Source organism: Passer domesticus, chromosome Z (assembly GCF_036417665.1).
Source record: "Passer domesticus isolate bPasDom1 chromosome Z, bPasDom1.hap1, whole genome shotgun sequence".
Classification (NCBI taxonomy): Eukaryota; Metazoa; Chordata; class Aves; order Passeriformes; family Passeridae; genus Passer; species Passer domesticus.
In genome coordinates this window covers 23,520,417-23,538,991 of record NC_087512.1, presented here as the reverse complement: position 1 = coordinate 23,538,991, position 18,575 = coordinate 23,520,417, and the positions used below count along the sequence as shown (strand labels likewise).

Here is an 18,575-nt window from a genome sequence, read left to right as displayed (position 1 = left end):
ACACACCTGCCCTTGCTTGGCCTTTTGGTTTCAGGAAAGAGCATCTCTAGAAGCAAATATTTCACTAGCGCACTGGTTCATGAAAATAAGAGATGTCTGATGCCAGATGTCCTGAGTGTTAGGAGCTGTCTCAGATGATTACTGAAAACTGAGTGCTGTTATGCACATGCATTTTCCAAAAGCTTCTTCAACGGGTCACATGATAACACAGCTGTTTGTCCTTCTGAAGTAACTAAACTCACCAAAAAGGAGGCTTTATTTTGTCCTTTGTCTGACTTAACTGGCTTTCCACTGCTTGTTATTTAATATTCAGACTCACCATGTGACTTAAGCCAAGAGGCTTTGTGCACCAACATACCAGTTAATCAACAGATGACCTATTTTGAGGAGCACATCTCACACTGCAAACTGTGCAAAATTGAAACCGATTTCAGAGGAAAGCCATGCCAGCCCAGACGCTGCCTGAGTCGTGCTTTCTGCTGAGGCTTTCCTGCCCTCAGCCGCCACGGGGCAGAGCTGCCAGGCAGCACCAAGCAGCTGGAAACCCAGGCAAGGAAGCTGCTCTGAGTTAAACCATGGGTGAGCCACTGCCGGGCACCGCAGAGCTGAAGTGAAGCTGGGCTGAGGGCGATTCGCTTCTTCTCTATGCACAAACTATACTAGAAGTGGTCACTCAGCTCAGCATTAGAAAATAGCATCACTGCAAAATGTCTAAATTCAAGTCTGCTCAACTGTTTTTCTCCTGATGATTTTGGAAAAATCAAGTCAATTGTTTAGTCTGATCTGAGCCTCACAGTGTATCATATCACCCATCTCCTCTACTGAGTTATTTTCCATTAGCATAGACCATCTGGATTTGACAGCAGTATGAGGAAAACTGTCCATATCCCTGTGGTTACTTAAATCTGACACTGAGAAGTGAAAAAAACCCCCATTTTCTAATCTGTCTGCTACAGTTTCCCAGGCACGGGTTCCTGGTGAGGCTTTCTTTACTAACTTAAACAACCTTTAAATTTCCTGCTCTTTTCTCCCTGCTCATCAGAGAAGGAAACCAAAACATTTATCCTCAGTCTCATTTGAAGGCTTTTAAGACTTCTCCTCCCAGCACCTAAGCTGTTCAGGGTCTTTTTTCCCAAAAAAAAAATTAATTTACCCAGTCTCTCCTAAAAAAGCATGGTAGTCGAACTGCAAAGAGTCGAGCAAGTCACCCACCTCCTCTCTCCAGCACACAGCCACAGAGGGGGTGGGACTCAGCCTTGCAGCACTCCCCACACAAGGTGGGCAACCAGCTACATGGCTGTACTTAAAAAGTTGTATTTTTGCTATCCAGGTTACATCTGCTTCAATAGTAGTCTCTGCTTCACTAGTCCTTTCATCTGCCTCTGTGTTTCTGGGAGAAATTTTAAATATCTTCTCAAGTCAGACCTGATCCTCAATCTTCTTTGCATTGATCCCTGGACATTCTTCACTGAGAGCAACCTCTGCTGGGTGACAGGTTCAGCTGTCCTTTCCTATAATTTTGCATTTCACAATTTTCTCATCTGCAGGTAGTTTAAGCTCATGCTGCAGCCTCTTCTCAGACTTTCACAGCAGAGGAGATAATAACCGAGCAACTGAAAGATTAAAGAGAAGTGGGCAGTGGCAAAGTCTCACAACTGGGGCTTTCACTTCTTACAGAGAACAGATTTTCTCCAGGTTAGCTCTGATGTTCGAGATCTGGGCTCTAGAGGTAGAATGGCACACTGTAAATCACCAGGTACAGAGAACAAAATACAGGACAGTAACTGCCTAAGCGCATGCACCACTGGAGTGAAGAAGTAGTTAAAATGAAATTTTCATTTGCATTGACTTAAAAGCACGTAAAAGCTGGAACAGCTTCTTTGCTTTTGAATGAACAGACAGCTTTGAACTGTTCCACAAACGTGCTGTGTCTTTAAAAGATGGTTTCAGTCCAAGAGGACTTTAGGGTGGGGAGTAAAAAAAGGAAAAAAATGACATTAACACTTTGCACAAAGAGACAAAAGCCAATAAACTGGTACAAAGCCTTAACTCTTGCTCCTCCCTTCATATTAATAAAAACCTACATGTCCAAAGCATTGCTAAAGATGCTTCAGTTTACATCAATGTCACAATACTCACACACTTTTCTGACTGGCAGGTTCAAAGTAGAGCTTGCTCACATCCTGACATTGCTTCTTGATAAGCATTTTTAAATATAATGCCTACATCTTCCTGATATAGGAAGTATTCCTGAACCACTGTTTTGCCAGTGACTATAATAAGCCAACAGAAAAAACCTTGAGACAGGTCTTTTCAAAAATATGAAGAACAGTTCCTCTTAAGACTCAGTACCAGAGATTACAGGTTGATGTATTTTGGATCAGTGCTACTGGGCAGAAAGAAGAGCAAAATTTTATGTGCTCAGACTGTTAACATTTATATGCTTAGGTACTTGAACACGGACCATCTTTAATTGCTGCAATATCCAATTACTAAACTGCAAACACTAGTTCCTGTGCAGCTACCACTAATTAAAATGATGATGAGATTGCTGGTGTGTAGGTCTCCCTTCAAAATGGGCACAGAGCCACCTCCCCCACATGCCATCACGGGCACACCCTACGGTCCCCAGCTCTGGGTGCCTCAGTGCCCCACTCCCTCACGCCGTAACATGCTGATGCTGAAGCTTATTTCCTGGATAACTTGAACAAGGCAGCAGGCAGCAGGTCAAATCCCATCAACAGAATGGTCAGCTGCAGACTTGGAGGGCGGGCATTTAAAATGCTAAGACCTATTAGGACCTGCACCCTAATGGTGGAGAACGAAATGGAAGCTCCACTGACTGGGATCCTTGGGAAGGACACAGAAAGCTACCTAAGGTCCAAGCATCTTCTCATGGCTAACCTGAGAACACCATGCAACCTCAGCCTGTGTTTGGGATGAGAGCAATCACTAGCTCCAACAAGACCTACAGCTTCCAGCGTAGTCACAGCTCAGGCTTTCATCCCTGAATTAACTATGTCTGTACCTACAACTGAGAGTACTTCCATTGCAATGAAAGTTCCAGTAACAGGAAAAGCATATGCCAGAACAACCACGCTTGCAAAAACTAAAATAAAACCAGCAGTACTGTTTAGATCCTTCAACAGAAAAATACTCCCTTGCTCTTAAAAGTGAAGGCCCTGCTCTTATACTGCCTTAACTCCACAGCTCTAGACCTATGGGTATTTTAAGGCATTTCTTTAAGCCCACAATACAACCAACTCAGGGGATGCAAGAGAAAAAGTCTAGGAAAATAGGAAGCAATTGGAAATCAGGCAGAAATGAGAAAGACTGTCTTCTCCCTCTTATGCAGTGACAGGGAAAGGATTCTAACCTAGAAATGCAATGTCAAATGATACAACACTTACAGGATCTCCCCATCTTTTGGTCACTTTTTCTTCCCATTTTGATCACTTTTGAGTCCAGTAGTTAATTTTATCCTGCTATGGCAGATGAAACCTCCAAGATAAGTTTTTAACATTTCCATGAAAACAGGCAAAAGTTTTCGTGGAGGAAAATCCTAAGCAAGGAAGAGGTTGCAACGCAACTTCGTATTTATTAGAAAGGGAATCAACATGAGAGACCAACTTCAATGGACAAAGCTGCAGGAAATCAGGCTTTGCTAATTCAATTATTCAGGAAACCATTTATTTAAAGCAACAACTCCATGTTTCTGCAAAAAGGGAAAATAGTCCTTCACCAGGCCTTTTTTCCTAACATATTGGAGTACACTACAATAGCCTACATCTCACCTCAAACAGCTAGTTTCACCTTCTATTACAATTAGTAACAGCAGTGGCAGAGGTGTGGAAATACCTGCAGCTAAATGTTCAGGTCAAACACACTAAACAAACCCCTGTCACCTAGGAAGACCATCTTCCGAACAAGAGATGGTATTTCTGGGAGCACCATGTGGAGTGAAGCCAGGAACAGCACCGGCAAGATCCCTCAGCACTGTGGTGCATCACACTACACATACATCCTGCAGTGCTCCTGTGACCTCAGAGGACACAAATCTGGGTGAGAGTGACGCAACCACCCTTTTCACCATGCAATGAAAAGAGGAGACCATGGGGGACAGGACTGCAAGTCCCTTTCTCAATCTGCAGGTGCAAACAGCCAGCACCAGAGTAGCAGGCAGTCCCGGAGTGCACAGGCATCTCCCTCCTTTCCTCAGAAGTTATGAGTCACAGAATTCAAAAGATGAGCCAAGGCCAACCTTAAAAAATATAACAGGACTGTCTTTCCCCCTTTTTTTTTTCTTTAAAAAAAAACTCCATCAGAATTAGAATTATGGGTAGAAAATGAAAAGTTGCTATTCTAACTTGTGGCACATATTTACTATCTGATATGATTTCTAAGTGCAGAACACTATTAAGGACCTCTCACAAGATTTAATGGACCTACAAAAAGAGCTTCATAAGCTTGAATAGCTACCAATTCTAACTGGAAAATTCATCTACTTGAACAACCCAGCTACAAGATACCATCCACCCAAAATGAATGTTAATGATCTAAATTACATTTATTTAACTCTGGAAAAAAACATATTCATTGTAATAAAGATTTTCCACAACAGCTGCTTTCTTTAACCATGATCTCAACTTTATTCTCTTGAGAATCACTAGTGAAGAAAACCCAAATATAAAATCCTGTTTCCTGTCAATTTAAGCAGAGTTTTTATGTAATCAAAAGCCTTGTGAAAGCCCAAGCCAAACTGTATTCTCACTGCATTCTAAAAATAGGTCTATCAATGAGATACAAGCAAAAGAAACATTTAGCAAGCTTATTACAGCTCAGAAATCTAAATATCATAATTGTCTTCAAAGCACAATTGTACACTGCCCAATAAAAAACAACTGCAGAAATTAAAGTTTATAAATGGCCAAATTCCTTCAAAGAAACTTTGCAGCATCTACTTGGCAAGGATGCAAGTCACACAGTAATGTCCATTAAGATAATTTTAAATAATTTTGCAAATGCAAAGTACACTTCAGTCTGGCAGCTTGCCACTATATCCTGTAACAACAGGCATCTGGGCTGCAAAACCTGGATGCATTCATTCTGACAGGCACCATCAACTAGACATTTAGCAAGGTTTGACTCAAAAAAGTACCAATCACTCATCATCTACTTCACACCAGAGAAATTATTTGGAGTGAAGATTAATTGTCAAGTTAACTCACAATAGAATTTTGATATCAGCTACAGACAAATGGCAATTACACACAAATGACAATTCCACTTAAATAGCTCAGAAAGGCAATACCAAAGCTCTCAGTCAGCTCTAGGAAAGCAGATCCACAGACAGAGGCATGCATAAGATATCAATAAGGCAAAAATACCACCAAAAAAATCCTCATGCTACAGGACAACAAGCACATTAAACTACTATAATTTAGGAAAAAATCAGGGACCTAACATCAGAGTTGTTCTGTATAACTCTTGTAAAAGTTTCAGCTTTCCTCAAGCACTTAATCTCTCTTTCTAGACATAGGGTTAACTTCATCTTCAGGAAAACATTGAAGGAGAGGCCAAATTCCTTCTTGATTTTCCAGCTTGATTAACAGTACCCACAAAATGCCTGAGGAAGCTTGGATGAGACAGAATGAAGAATTTCTATCCCATTTGTTTATCTTGTGTATTAATCAGGTTATACAAACATGCCCTCATCAAGGTTGGAATAAATCAAGTAAAAAAAGCAAAGACCATTTTTCATTTTAAAAATGTGACACTGCATGCTAATGAAACGTGGTTTATGCTGTTTATTATCATAGCCTTTTAAAAGGTTATCCACGCTGTGTTTGCTGGTGTAACTCCAGCAATATATCCTATTTGGTATAGGTAAGTCTTATATCAGAAGTAGTATTTGAGCCAGCAGAATATATCTCCCCTGAGATTTCTGGCACTATGACTACATCCACCTTAGGGCTTTCGCTTCATCTTCAACAACACTAAGGAGTTCAGTTTATTTACAGACTCCAAAGTGACGTAGTGGTGTCAATGAAACACATTACTATCAGGGATTACCTGAGAGTGAAACACATTACTATCAGGGATTACTACACAGGGTAGGGACAGAGGCTTCAAGAATGTCTTAAAGGTTGGTCACACTAAAGCCATGCCATTCACTAAGCCTCACAACAGTTTCATCCTCTTGGTAATTTAAGTTTACTTCCCCAGGAGCCACACACACACAAAAAAAAAAAAAAGCACAATAGTACCATGAAAATGCAAAAAGCCACGAGTCACTGTAGTAGCAACACCTACTAACTGTACTTTGTTGAGCTGCTCCACAACCTGTTTCACACACTGCCAAAATGGTTATGAAGCAGCAGTCAGGGAGGCCCCTGCATTAAGAAGAGTATTAGCAAATACAGTCACTGCTGTCCCGCAGGTCCACAGGACTGTGTGGAGAGGCTCAGAGCAGCTCCCAGAGGGCAAGCAAGTGGATGCATGCTCAGCAATCCTCCAGTCCCTCTGGAGATTGAATGAACCTCAGACAAAAGACCAATCTCCCCCAGAACTTCCAGTTACAGGAAAGATGTAACATTTTTCCCAGGTGGTTCATAGAAGAGCAAGAGAATAATCAGAGTGTAAGGGTGGGCAGACTGAGCAGAGGAAAAGAAATATCAATTGAATTAGGACCATCAGGTACTTAAACATGTAAAACAATAGGAATAAGCTCACTGGCTAGTCTGCTGCAGACAGAAGCAATAATGGGTTTCTATTGCAGAAACAGAGATTTATGAAAATAAACCACAAAATAAAGTGTCTGGGGAAGATGTCTAACATCATACCAGAGAGACAACTATCAGGAACAAAAGTCCTTCAGTGTAACCAGGGAGGAGATCTGGAAAAGGCCTCACTACTGCCTATCTCCTCGTCATGATCCTTCATCTGTGGACTTGATTTAAATTGGAAAACAGGTGCACCATGGTCAGATGAGGAGTTCTGAATCCCCACCACATGGAACAGTGTAGGTCCCGCACCGCCCTCCATCACCACTTGCCCTCATCTCTCACTTCCTCTGCCAGCACCTGAATATGCCGAGACCTTCCAGAAGCCGAATTTAAAGGAGTTTGTGAAAGGGCCTGAGGACTGATAGGCAGCCAGGGGCTATGAGATTAGTTAAGTGCATTCCAATTCTTATACCATGTGGCATAAGAACTCCCCACCACCTGCAGCCAGTGGCTACTTCCCAACCGCCTCCCGCAGCAGCTTAAAGGATGCGTGCTCCTGTGGGAATTGCTCCTTGCCGCGCAGGGCTTTGGGAAGGCCTCTCCCCAAGTCAGCGCTCCCACCCCACGCCGCTGCCCGGCTGCGGGCGCCGGTGCGCGGAGCGGCTCCCGCCTGTGCGCACGCACCTCGGGACAGCCCGCGCCAGCCTGCCCCCGAAACACCAGGGGAACCCACGCCGGAAAGCGGCTGAAACACCACTGTGGGCACTCGAGAGCTGGGCAGCCACCGCGGCTCGCTGCGAGGGCTGCTGCTCCTCCAGCGCGCAGCCGGCCCGGAGCCGGCCGAGCCGCGGGAGCAGCGCAGGGGCCGCTACAGCCGGCCCCGCTCCCGGAGAGCGCCCGCCGCCCCGGGCCCGCCGGCCCCTCCGCGGGACCTCTCTCCCCGGGACCTCGCTCCGCGGGACCTCACTCCGCGGGACCTCGCTCCCCGCCGCGGCCGCGGAGCCCCCGGGCGGGTCCCCCGCGGGAATCCCGGGAATGTCCGCCCGCACACCTGCCGCGCTGCCCGCGCCCCCGACCCTACCTGGCCGGCGCAGCAGCGGGCGGACATGCTGGCGGAGCGGGGAAACGCGGCTCCCCCGCCGCTCCCGCACGCAGGAACGCGCAGCGCCGGGAGGTGCTGGGCTGGGCAGGGCTGGGATGTCCTGGGATGGGCAGGGCAGCCCGGGCGGAGCGGCACCGCCTCCGCCCCGCTGCCGGCCCCGCCGCCCGGCTTCCGCTGTCGTCAGCCCGCGTGTGGGCTCGCTGCCGCGCCGCCGAGCGCGGCTCCGAGCGGGCCGGCCGCGGCCGCAGGGACGCTGCTGAGACCACTGCCTGCTAATGTACTTACTGAAACACCTGGTTTTGAGTAGCTGGGAGCTAATAAATTAAGTGATTAGGGCATTTAAACATGCGGATCTTACCAGGGCGGGCGTCGCATTGGAGCTGAACGCTGTGGTGCACCAAGCCCGGTGCGAGCTGCTTTGGCGCATCGCACGGCCGGCACACACGCCCGTTCCTGCGTGGAAAAGCCATGTTTGCTCCAAGGACAGCTGTAAGGTCGTGCTTTCCTAACAGGAGCTGAGACCTCTCCTCGATGTTTCCGAAATAATTTCTCCAGCCTCATTCGCTAAGAATCATGGGCAGTACTAGGCAGTAGCCAAGGATTTCTCAGCTTCCTATGTGATGGCAGGAACTTGCACAGCCAAATTCAGATATGACAGGCGTCACCATATCAGATGAGCGTGTCTTTACAAGTACACTGCTTGTAGATAAAGCCAGAGGTTGGTAGATAAGGAAATAGTGAGAGAACCCATTAATTTTAGAAAGCTTTACTATTTGATGCAGGTGGCTAATCAGCCAAGGTCATGCTAAACTCCAGAACTTCGTGAAGAAGTACAAAGACTTGATAGAAGCATGAATATTTCCTTCTCTGCCCAGCACAGACTTAAAACTTAATTTTAATGATCATGTGTGTTCTAAAGGAGGGCTACATATTATGGAGGTGTGTTGTAGATGGATGGGGAAGTCTGTACTTTCACAGGACTCCTCTGTCTCCTTTGTGGACACTAACCTGCAGCAACAGGAATTTTCTGCACAGATAGGAATTACTACTATGGAAAGTAGAAATTAATGACTCTCTGGAAAGACCCTGGTCTTGACTGCTTTGTGTCCTTCTGCATGTGTGTGTGTGTGTGTGTGATTGCTGTAATATTTAATATAACTATTTTAAACTCTATTTCTAGTCCTAACTGCTCTTACTTCAGGAATTCAGTGCAACTAAAGCTATTATCCTGAACAGGGGTACATACATGCAGATAATGTAGCAACACTTACCAAGGAAACTGGGATGGGTTGCAGGATGTAAAACCCCTTCCTCTTTCCTCATGTATGCAAACAAAGGGAGCTGATGCTTCAGGAAGTGGATCATATGATGACTCAGCATTACATAATTTGGTGTTGTACTAGGGACTGAAAAGATCAGTTACCATAGCGGTACAGTTAATAAAAACCAGATATGTACTTTTTTTTTACTGGGGCTGGAGACTCAGCACACCTTCTTTGATTTGTAGCTCCTTTCCCCAGAAGCTGCAGAGATAGACTCGAGAATTGAGCAAGGATCAGGAAAGCAGCATGACCAGCCAACAGGCAGTGGAAAAACCACTGGTGTGTTTAACTTTGGAATACAGTCAGCTTCCCAAAGAATGTGGTTAAGACATGGGAACACAAGGATCACAGAATAGTGAAAACTCAGCAAAACTGCAGTCATCTTCTATTTCTGTTCCAGACTTCTTATACAATTGCTAGAAGCTGTCTGGTCAGGCTTTGCTTAATTTCCACATCTGCAAAGTCAACTCAAAACATGAAGGACAATCTAAAAATGAAGCTGTCTTATAAAGAGAGACTGGTGAAGGTATGGGCATGGTGAAAGACTTTGAGAGGCTGTACCACACATCAGCATGTCTGTGATAGTAACAAGCATTCACTGCATGGGGAGCACCATTAATTCACTGCTCCATGCAGATCTGTTAATGTCAGCCAGTGCTGTTATGAACAAACCCAGCCTCTGCACTGAAGAAAACAGCAGAGCTCTGTAATGGCTTTCCAATCAGTTAGAGCACCCTAGAGCTCTGGGATATGTGCCTTGGCTTTTTCAGTAAAAACTCATCACCAGAAAGGCTTGAACTTCCCTGCTGTGTTGCTGGCAAACATTACGCAGACTAATAGCAAAGCAGTGTGCAGATGTTATTACATGGAAACAACTGTCATTCTCAAACTATCAGTGCATTTAGAATAAGGCTTATCCATCAAACATACATTCTAAAATCAGAGAAGGCTGATCTGATTTACTGGGTAGAAATCTTCAACCAGAAGTAATTCCTGCCTCAAAATCTTCTTTTTGGCAGGGGGCTTCTTTGAAGAGATGCTGATTCTGATTTAGGGCTTTCAAGTGACAGAAAATTCACTGCTTTACTAGGGAAAAGCAACATGCCTTGGTCTAGCTTTGTATGGGGAAATTTATGCACACAGACTTACAGAGTTCTAGTAAGTCAGGAAGAAGGGAAGCATGGAGAGTTCCCATAGGACAAAGGGAAGCCAAGGAGTACCCATGAACTGACTTAAAACTCTGATCTCCATTGAGGTGAAAGAAGGAAGGAAAGCACTGGGTTAGAAGTTGTAACCATGTTCCATTCTCAGGAAGACCCCTGGTTAGGAGCCAGTTGTGCCCTGGGAGCAAACCACTCTGCTCACCAAAATGTGCACAGGTGGAGCTGCAGAACCTGAAGCATGTCACTTTTAGGCAGCCCACGGGATAGCCAACCAATTTTTAGACATACTGGTGACCTCTGGCACATCATCTTTGCTCAGGTCACTGGGACAGGCGTTACTATCCTCAGATGCCAACCACAGTTTCACTTGCAGGTGTTGCACCTTTACATATATCTACTTTACTCCTGCCCCACTCATTGCTACATGGACTGTTGTTACAGAAGCAGAGGTTCTCATCTCTCCTCCTTCACTGTAAGAAGAATGCACTGCTTCTACAGAGAACTCAGAAGATACTTGTGGTGAAGCAGAAAGCTTTTTGGCATAGCACAGGGAAATCATAACTTACCAGGAATGCTCAGACTCTCTTCTTGCTCAGTATGAACCAGCTCAGTGTATTTTAGGATAAGAATATTAGGAGTTGCATTGTTCTCATCTTCTGAAATACAGCTACACAATTCAGAATGATGCTTTCAATGTTATGAAATTTCAGTTTTTCTCAGTAATTAAACAGTTTTGGTTTGTGTCAATTGGTAAAATGAAGAGCACAAAATGTCTGCATCCAATGAGAAGGAGAAATACACCACTTGGCTGTTCTTCAGGTGAAATTAAATATGGCAATTTTTTCCCAAATGTGTATGCAAGCAGAAAGAAAACAAAACCACATTGTTACATATTGTGGTGGTCACTTCTGAAAATTTAGCATTTGTATACCTGTTAAAACAAAAAAAGGCTTGAAATTGCTTTTTTTTAAAAAAATGTGAATTTTGCTTGAGCCTAGTGGTTAAGAAACCAGAAAAAAACATGGTTATGCAAGGAAATGGCTATGCATGTGCACACACATGTTCTGGGAACCACAACAGATTCCCAACAGGAGTTTGATACAGCCAATGGCCTTACTGTTTCTTACAGTTGTTTCCTGTGGAAAAGATAATCCAGTGTGCACAGGTGTGATCAGGCAGCAGAAGAAACTTATCACCTGTAGTTTTACTTGTGTGTCATTGCAAGACCATCTGTGTCATGCAGTCTAGGTGGCTAAATACCATAATAAAGTTGGAGCTTTCTCCATTTGTTCATAAGTGTGCATCAGCATCTGGATTTTAGACTGAATCTCCTCACATTCTTGTAAGTAGCCAAGGGTTTCCAGAAACCCTGTCCTTTGGACATCTTCCAAAAGCCAGCATACCCTAGTGTGAAAAATGCATATTATATGATTAGCTCTTCGCAAATATTAAAATTAATACTATATGTGTTATTTTGGAAAGTTATGCTGTATTAATCTCTTTTAAGTAGTGTGGTAAATATAGTTTTTAGGATATAGCATAATGTTATAATAGAAACTGTGTGACATAAGATACTTTTTGTAACCAGCTCAAGGAATGGGAAAGATAATCAAGAAATTCTTCGCATTATCCTATCTGGATAGAGATACAGCAACAAACACCAAGATCCCAAGAGAAGAATTATTGTCTCCTTATCAGGAAGGCTCAGACTTCGAGGAACCAAGCAGGTTGATTTATAAGATGCAGTGGGGGAGGCTGAAATTAAGCAGAAACACCCCAGTTTGAAAGGAATGTTTGAATCATGTATGAGATATATGAATATGCAATAGGCTATTGATTTTAAGGGGTAACCTTTTGTTAGCAAGGGGTGTTTTTTGGCAGAGTGCCAGGCACCCAGACATCCATAATTCTTTGCCTTTATTGTCTCTTATTGTCCTAATTTTTATTACTATATTCATTACTACTAAACTTCTAAAATTTTAACAAAAGTGAATGGTGTTTTTTACACCAGGAATCATGACAGGAGCAGCTGGAACAGCACAGTATGTCTAAGCTATGGACCTGAGAAAAAGAAAGCTGGATTATGCCGCTACTTGTTACTGCTGTGGCTGGATAATCACCCTTATGACCGTGTGTGCAGGCTGAGGAGGCACAGCAAGCAACTACCACAGCAACCCAGGGATCTGCCAGTGCAAGGCAAGAGCAGCCTGCACTATAAATTCCTGAGGGGGAGTGATCACAGAGTCTGTCAGTGCACAAATGTAACTGCCCCTTTCAGAACAATGGGTTGGTCATAATGCTAAATAGTGGTATCTTCCTCTGTGTCTTTATTAGTGTTTTGTAATTCACACAAAAAATATTTTCTGGCTGGTAGCAGTTATTGATTTCTAAAAAATTATCCATGCATTTAAGTATTCAAATTTGGTTAGATTCTGGTCAAATGAAACTTGCTGGGGTTGAAAGAAAGTATTGCATAGCATTTGAAGAGATTAGTTTTAAAAAAACAACAAGGCTGGTATTTCCAGGCAAAACTGCTTTAAAAAGCTTAGGTTTTGAGAATGATAGTTTAATAAACTGGTTGCTTAGTTGGTTTTCCACTCCAGTGTTAATTTAGAATGGATTAAGATCTGCATTGTCTATTAAGGAAATGCATCAATTACACCTTTCAGAGGAAGATAACTTTTGTAAGGGAAGCACAGAAGTGTGGCATTACACAGGTTTGCACTAAATTCCCCAGTGTTGCATTTGCATGCTTTCCATTGCGCCTTTTTTAGCACAATGCCATGAAATGCCACTTACAAATGTTATTCTTTCTAAGCCCCCTGCCACTGGATGCAGTACATCATTTCCTTCCTACTCAGAATTTCATTACATGATGTTTTAGATTTTCAATCACAACTAATACCTTTACCTTAGAAACAGGTGACATGGACATTTAACTTAGGTGATGCTGAGGAAGCAGTGTGCTGGGAGAAAAGGAGACTGCCGTGTACCCCAGCATATTTCACATTTCAGATGCTCAGGTAACCAGCAGGGAGTCTGGTGCTGACTGGCAGGCACTGAGTCCTACTGGACTTCATGAGTGACAGATGGAAGAAGGGAAGACTGATATCCCCAAGTTACCACATAAGGTCAGTGTTAAGGGTCTTGTTTAAGAAGCAGGAAAAAGTGAGCTGGTTGTAAATCAGAAATTCAACTCCTGCAATTAAGTCTAATAGACTAAAATCAGTTTCTACCATCATATATAAAGATGAAAAACATGGTGGCACTTTCTGGACTGTTGACTTTTTTGGGATGCTGATGTGGGAGCACCAGGGGAACTTCCTGAATCTACAAGTAAGTTTACAGTAGCAAGAAAAGGACTGTTTTACATTTGTCAACTCAGTAACAGACTTCTTCAGGACAGGCAGATTGCAATAGATGTTAATTATCTGTTAATTTTGACAGTGAATGTTTTCTTAAAAAAAATTCACAGATGACAAGTCCATGCAGGACAGCATAAATATTCTTTGAGGGTACCTGCCTACCACCTTGGCCCAAAGTGGAGATTTCCCCAAATCAAAGCACATAGCTTTGATACGTACCTGTTGTGTAAATGAGCTTAGCATAACTAGCAATGCCAAAGGAACAAATCTTATGTGGTAGACAATAAACTACACAGCAGTAATGCATTCTAATTAAGAGTAAAGTGCCTCATCTCCTTCCATCTCTGCAGATCATTCTGCTCATATCACAGTAATGAATACTGTTACTGTGAAGCTTTCTGGGCACAATTTGGGCTGGCAGAACAAGAAGAAATGGTTACAATGCTAATGACCTCAGTGCTGTCCACACAGCAAGACCCTCAAAAAATCCTTGTACATGACCTGCAGCTCACGGATTTGATACCTTGAAAGAAAAGACAGAACCTCCCCCTCACCCAGTCCTTCTATTTGAAATGAGTTTTTAGAAAGAAATAAATAGAAATTTTCTGAATAAGTTGCCAACAAAGAAGAAAAAAATACTGGAAACACTAGAATGGAAGACAGAGATCATATGAGTCTAGTTCATGTAGCATCAAAGCTCTACTTAGGAAAACCTGAAATTGAGAAATTCTCGTTTGGCCAAATAGAAGCTCACTAGCAAGACCAGAGCTGCTTCAGAAATCTTCCTGCTAGTGGCAGGCTACAGGAGGAGTCAGTCTAATTCCCAGAAGGTCTTCAGGAAGATTAGGATCAACAAAGGTTTTCCTAGGCAGTGTTGTTTTGTAGCCAAAAGAGACTGCAGCCGTGCATGTCTTTTGCAGAGCCACTCACACTACTGGATACCAGCAAGGTGTATGTCAAAGTATAGCCTGCCAGAAGTGTTCAAAGCACTCAGTTTAGTTTCTGAGAAGTTTTTCTGTCTCAACTTGATAAACCATACGGAGACCTATCTGTGGTTTATCCTGTAATTTTATTAGAGGCTTGTGGAGAGAATAGCTTAACTCAGAGACAAAGCTGACATTTCTGTGTATAAAATGAAAGGGGGAGGAGAGGGATTAAAAGAAAAACTGACCCAATGATAATCTCTTTTGTAATGACCCCTTCCTTCTCTTGCAGTATTAAAAGGCCACAGGTGAAATTTTCTGTAAAAGAATCATTAAAACTGGAGCACATGGAGCATAAACATTTGTGCACCAGAAGAAACGGCTAAGTGAGCAGTGCACGTGCAGTAATTCAAGAGAACAAGAATGGTAACAAAAGCCAAAAATGACTGGTAAAAACAAAGAATTGGCAGTGCTGCCTGGAGCACATCAAGGCCACGCCATGTATAGAAAAATACCAAAAATGCAAAACAGTAACTGTATGTAACAACTCAACTCTGAACCTTCTTTGTGGAAACAAAAACGCTTCTGGGATCAGCACTGTCATTTATCAAGAACCAGGGAGACAGAGGAGGATGAGATAACTAGCAGTTCTCCATGCCACCACAAGTAATGCTGGCATCTACAAGAAAAGGAAATCAGTTTTCTTTAAAACAGAGAGCACCTTTCTGTGTGCTCATGGTGTACTCATACAATCCATTTTGCTACATTCATTGTGGCAACAAAGTGGAAGAAGAAAACAACATTCTAGTTCAATTATAATTACAACATTCTTGTTCAATTACAAACAATATCAGTACAATGCATAGAAGTCACTCAAATTCCATCAAGTCTCGAGGTAAAAGCCATCACGTTTGCAAAGAGGAGATTTAACCTTTCAGGAAGAAACAGCAGTAACTCATGATAAAAAGATGGTAAAAGCAGAAGAAACGTCGCAAGGCATTTGCATTATGTGCCTGTTTGCTCAGGTTTACAACTGAGAGTTTTGCATAAGTATGCACATTGCATGTTCCAGACAAACTGTGGTTGATTGTTATGGCTCTGAACAGAAGCTAAATAGATTGCAGCAGCTACCTATTCAGTAAGATGGTGTGATTAGAGACAGACTGTCAATACTGAAGCATGATTAACATGATATAAAGCTTACAAACTAATCAGGTCACAAATTAAACACTATTTAGATGACTAATTGTGTGACTGCATATTATATTCACCACAGATCCCAAATATTTCTTCCAGAGTTCTGACCTGTTACAAAAGTTAAATCAAACCATCCAAAAGCCTGAGATTCAGGAAAAAAATGTTGTGTTGATCGTTTCTCTAATCTTATCTTCCTCTGTGATGCACATACATTTTACCTGTGCACACCATCACTAAGAGCAAGGCAAGCAAGTTTTAGTCCCTGACACAGGTAGCTTCACTCAGCTGCATTCAACTGAAGCAATTCAGCTAAACTCAACTGAAAACACGATTTACTGCACACATCCACGGTATGGAACAGGGCCCAGCTGCACATACAGAGCACAGTCCAAACTGCTGCATGGGATCTGGAGGGAAACAGCTCCTGAACTTGTATTATATAAAAAATAGCATTTTCTGGGCATCTGCTGTGGCATACATGCATACAAGACAACAGTCTTAGTCACAACATATCCTCACTTTGTTTTGCCAATTGATGGGGGCAATTTAAAGGACACGGACGCCAATGGAAAGAATAATCTTATTTCACTACGAGTATTAAGGCAAAACAAAAGTAAAATGATACATTAAATAAAGCAACTACATGCTCAGCTTTAGCAACATGAAAAAATAAGCAAGGTAATGCACCTCATCATTACTACACAAGAGAAAGGACAGTGATTTAGAAAGACATATCACCAATTGCCTAAATACTTTACCATCATCCAGAATAAGAAATTGCTGGGGAGCCCCATTTTGCAGTGACGACCTGGAGAACCCTTCTTGGCAATTGAGAGAATCCTACTTGGTGCATCCACTTGTAGATGAAGTCTCCAAATTCACCCTGAAAGGGGATCCAGCTTTTATAGGCCCAGATCAGCAAGTCAAAGTGGCTTAATTATATTTTTAGTGCAGAAGCACCTGCATCTGATGTTGTTCTTCCCTCCCAGTAGGAGGCAGGGCATGGCCTGAGGCCAGGTCTTGGCTGGGAGGGTTTTCCCTAAAACACCCTGCAAACAAGCGTCTATTAATGCCCAGTGGGAAAGTTCCTTAAAATGATACATTTCTTGCAGACAGTTGCACAAGACGTGAACATTTCTTAAGCAGCCCGTTTGGCGATAAACAGCTAGCATAAGCATCTCAGTCATTTGTTTTTAGCTAAACAACACTGTTAGTCACATAACGCCCAGGATTCATCTCATAAGTCAGCTCTGGCTGAGGCCTGTTGCTCAGGCCTTAGCACCTCACACTTCAAGCCTGCTGTTACAGATTATAGGAACCACGCTGTGTACAGTAATATACAGACTGCCTATCTAATTCTGTACCTACTGTACAACTTTTGCCAGTAGGAGCTTAGAGGCTTGCTACTTGTTCTAGTGGAAAACGTTTCCTTCAGGGAAGGGTGTTTTCTAGACAGATACAGCTTTTTTACAATCAGGAAACAGTGTTTCTATCCCAAAGCAGAACTGACAGAATACTTAAATCATGCACTGTCACTGCATTTTTCAGTAACTGTTTTAGGGGCTGAAGGTTTCCAGGCTTTTAGGACCAATTAGAAAGATACACTAGATAAGTAAATGGAAAGAAGTTTACAGTACTTCTAAATCCCTCTTCTGATTAACATATTTCTGAACCTGTGCCAGTGAGAAGTAAGACTACTTAAGTTATTAAGTTATCTTAATCCTCTAGCCTGCAATGAAGAGGATGATGTTTGATTAAACAGATAATAAAAACTTATACAACTGATGCTAATGGATAAACTTTTTTCTATACTCTCAATTAGATCCTAGGAAATCTGTTTACTTTTCAACTGCCAACGACCAATAGAGAACACAGTACTGGGAAAATACCAACTCTTCTCCTTTACAAGGCCTAATACTTTACATTAGCTCAAGTAGCAGCAAAATGAAGGAACACACCAGCAAGATGATGGCTGCTGTTCCTCTACAAGCCTCAAAGTCTTACACTACTATACTTGCCACAGAATCAGAAAAGAGAATGCTGAATGTGGTTCAAAGGCAGAAAGATGACAATAGCTCAGCAGGTATCCCCGAGATACACTGTACAATAGCAGGCAGGCACACAGTTAAGATGCAGCAACAGCATATGTAAGTTTGGTTCTCTCTACTGCAATTCAGTTACCCAGCAGAAACTTTTCTACCTCTCCATGCTGGAATTCAGGCAAAGCTGAGTCCAGTGTCTGCACTATGGATTGTTCTACAGACACAGGCTGACAGGATGACTAGTGTAGTGTAGTTTCCCCAGCTGGATCTTCCTCCTCTGTCTCTCACTGCAATCTTCAAGGCTTTGCAGGAAACAGTATTTGTATTTTCTCAGGTAACTTCTCCTGCAAGACAGGAATAGGAAAAAAATCCCTCCAAACATTTCACATTAAATCTGCACTTCACATTGTTTTCAAGGCAGTGGATGTGTCTTTGCAGAAGTCTTAATACATGACTGCTGAGAGAGCATATTCAAACTCGTTTGTTAATACTTGAGCCTACTAACTAGAACAAAAACATATCCTACCCTTTCCTTACATTTTTATTATATGTCTAGAAGACAGTCATATGTTTATCTAAGCTGCATGTGAGAAGAAAATAGGATATATAGGATATATATCTGAACAGAATAGCATGTGATTCAGCACAGAGGTTCAGTAAAATTAGTATGTGTACACCTGTAGCCTGCAAGTAGTTTTGACAGTTATTGTCTCAGAGCATGACTCAAAGGACAAGA

The 18,575-nt window shown here is 42.6% G+C and overlaps 1 protein-coding gene across 3 annotated transcripts in view; it reads right to left on the bottom strand.

Annotated features, from left to right (window-relative positions):
• Window positions 1–18,436, bottom strand: part of SERINC5 (serine incorporator 5) — a 50,350-nt gene extending 31,914 nt beyond the window's left edge. The window contains exon 1 of one of the 3 annotated variants that reach the window (XM_064405448.1): window positions 16,556–18,436. In XM_064405448.1, the coding sequence (XP_064261518.1) occupies window positions 16,556–16,591 (36 nt within the window). In that variant the 5' untranslated portion in view covers window positions 16,592–18,436. Of the gene's footprint in view, window positions 1–7,806; window positions 7,979–8,185; window positions 8,270–16,555 lie in introns of those variants that run through there. The other 2 variants (XM_064405447.1, XM_064405449.1) reach the window with 2 other exon arrangements.
• Between the last annotated feature and the right edge of the window lie 139 nt (window positions 18,437–18,575).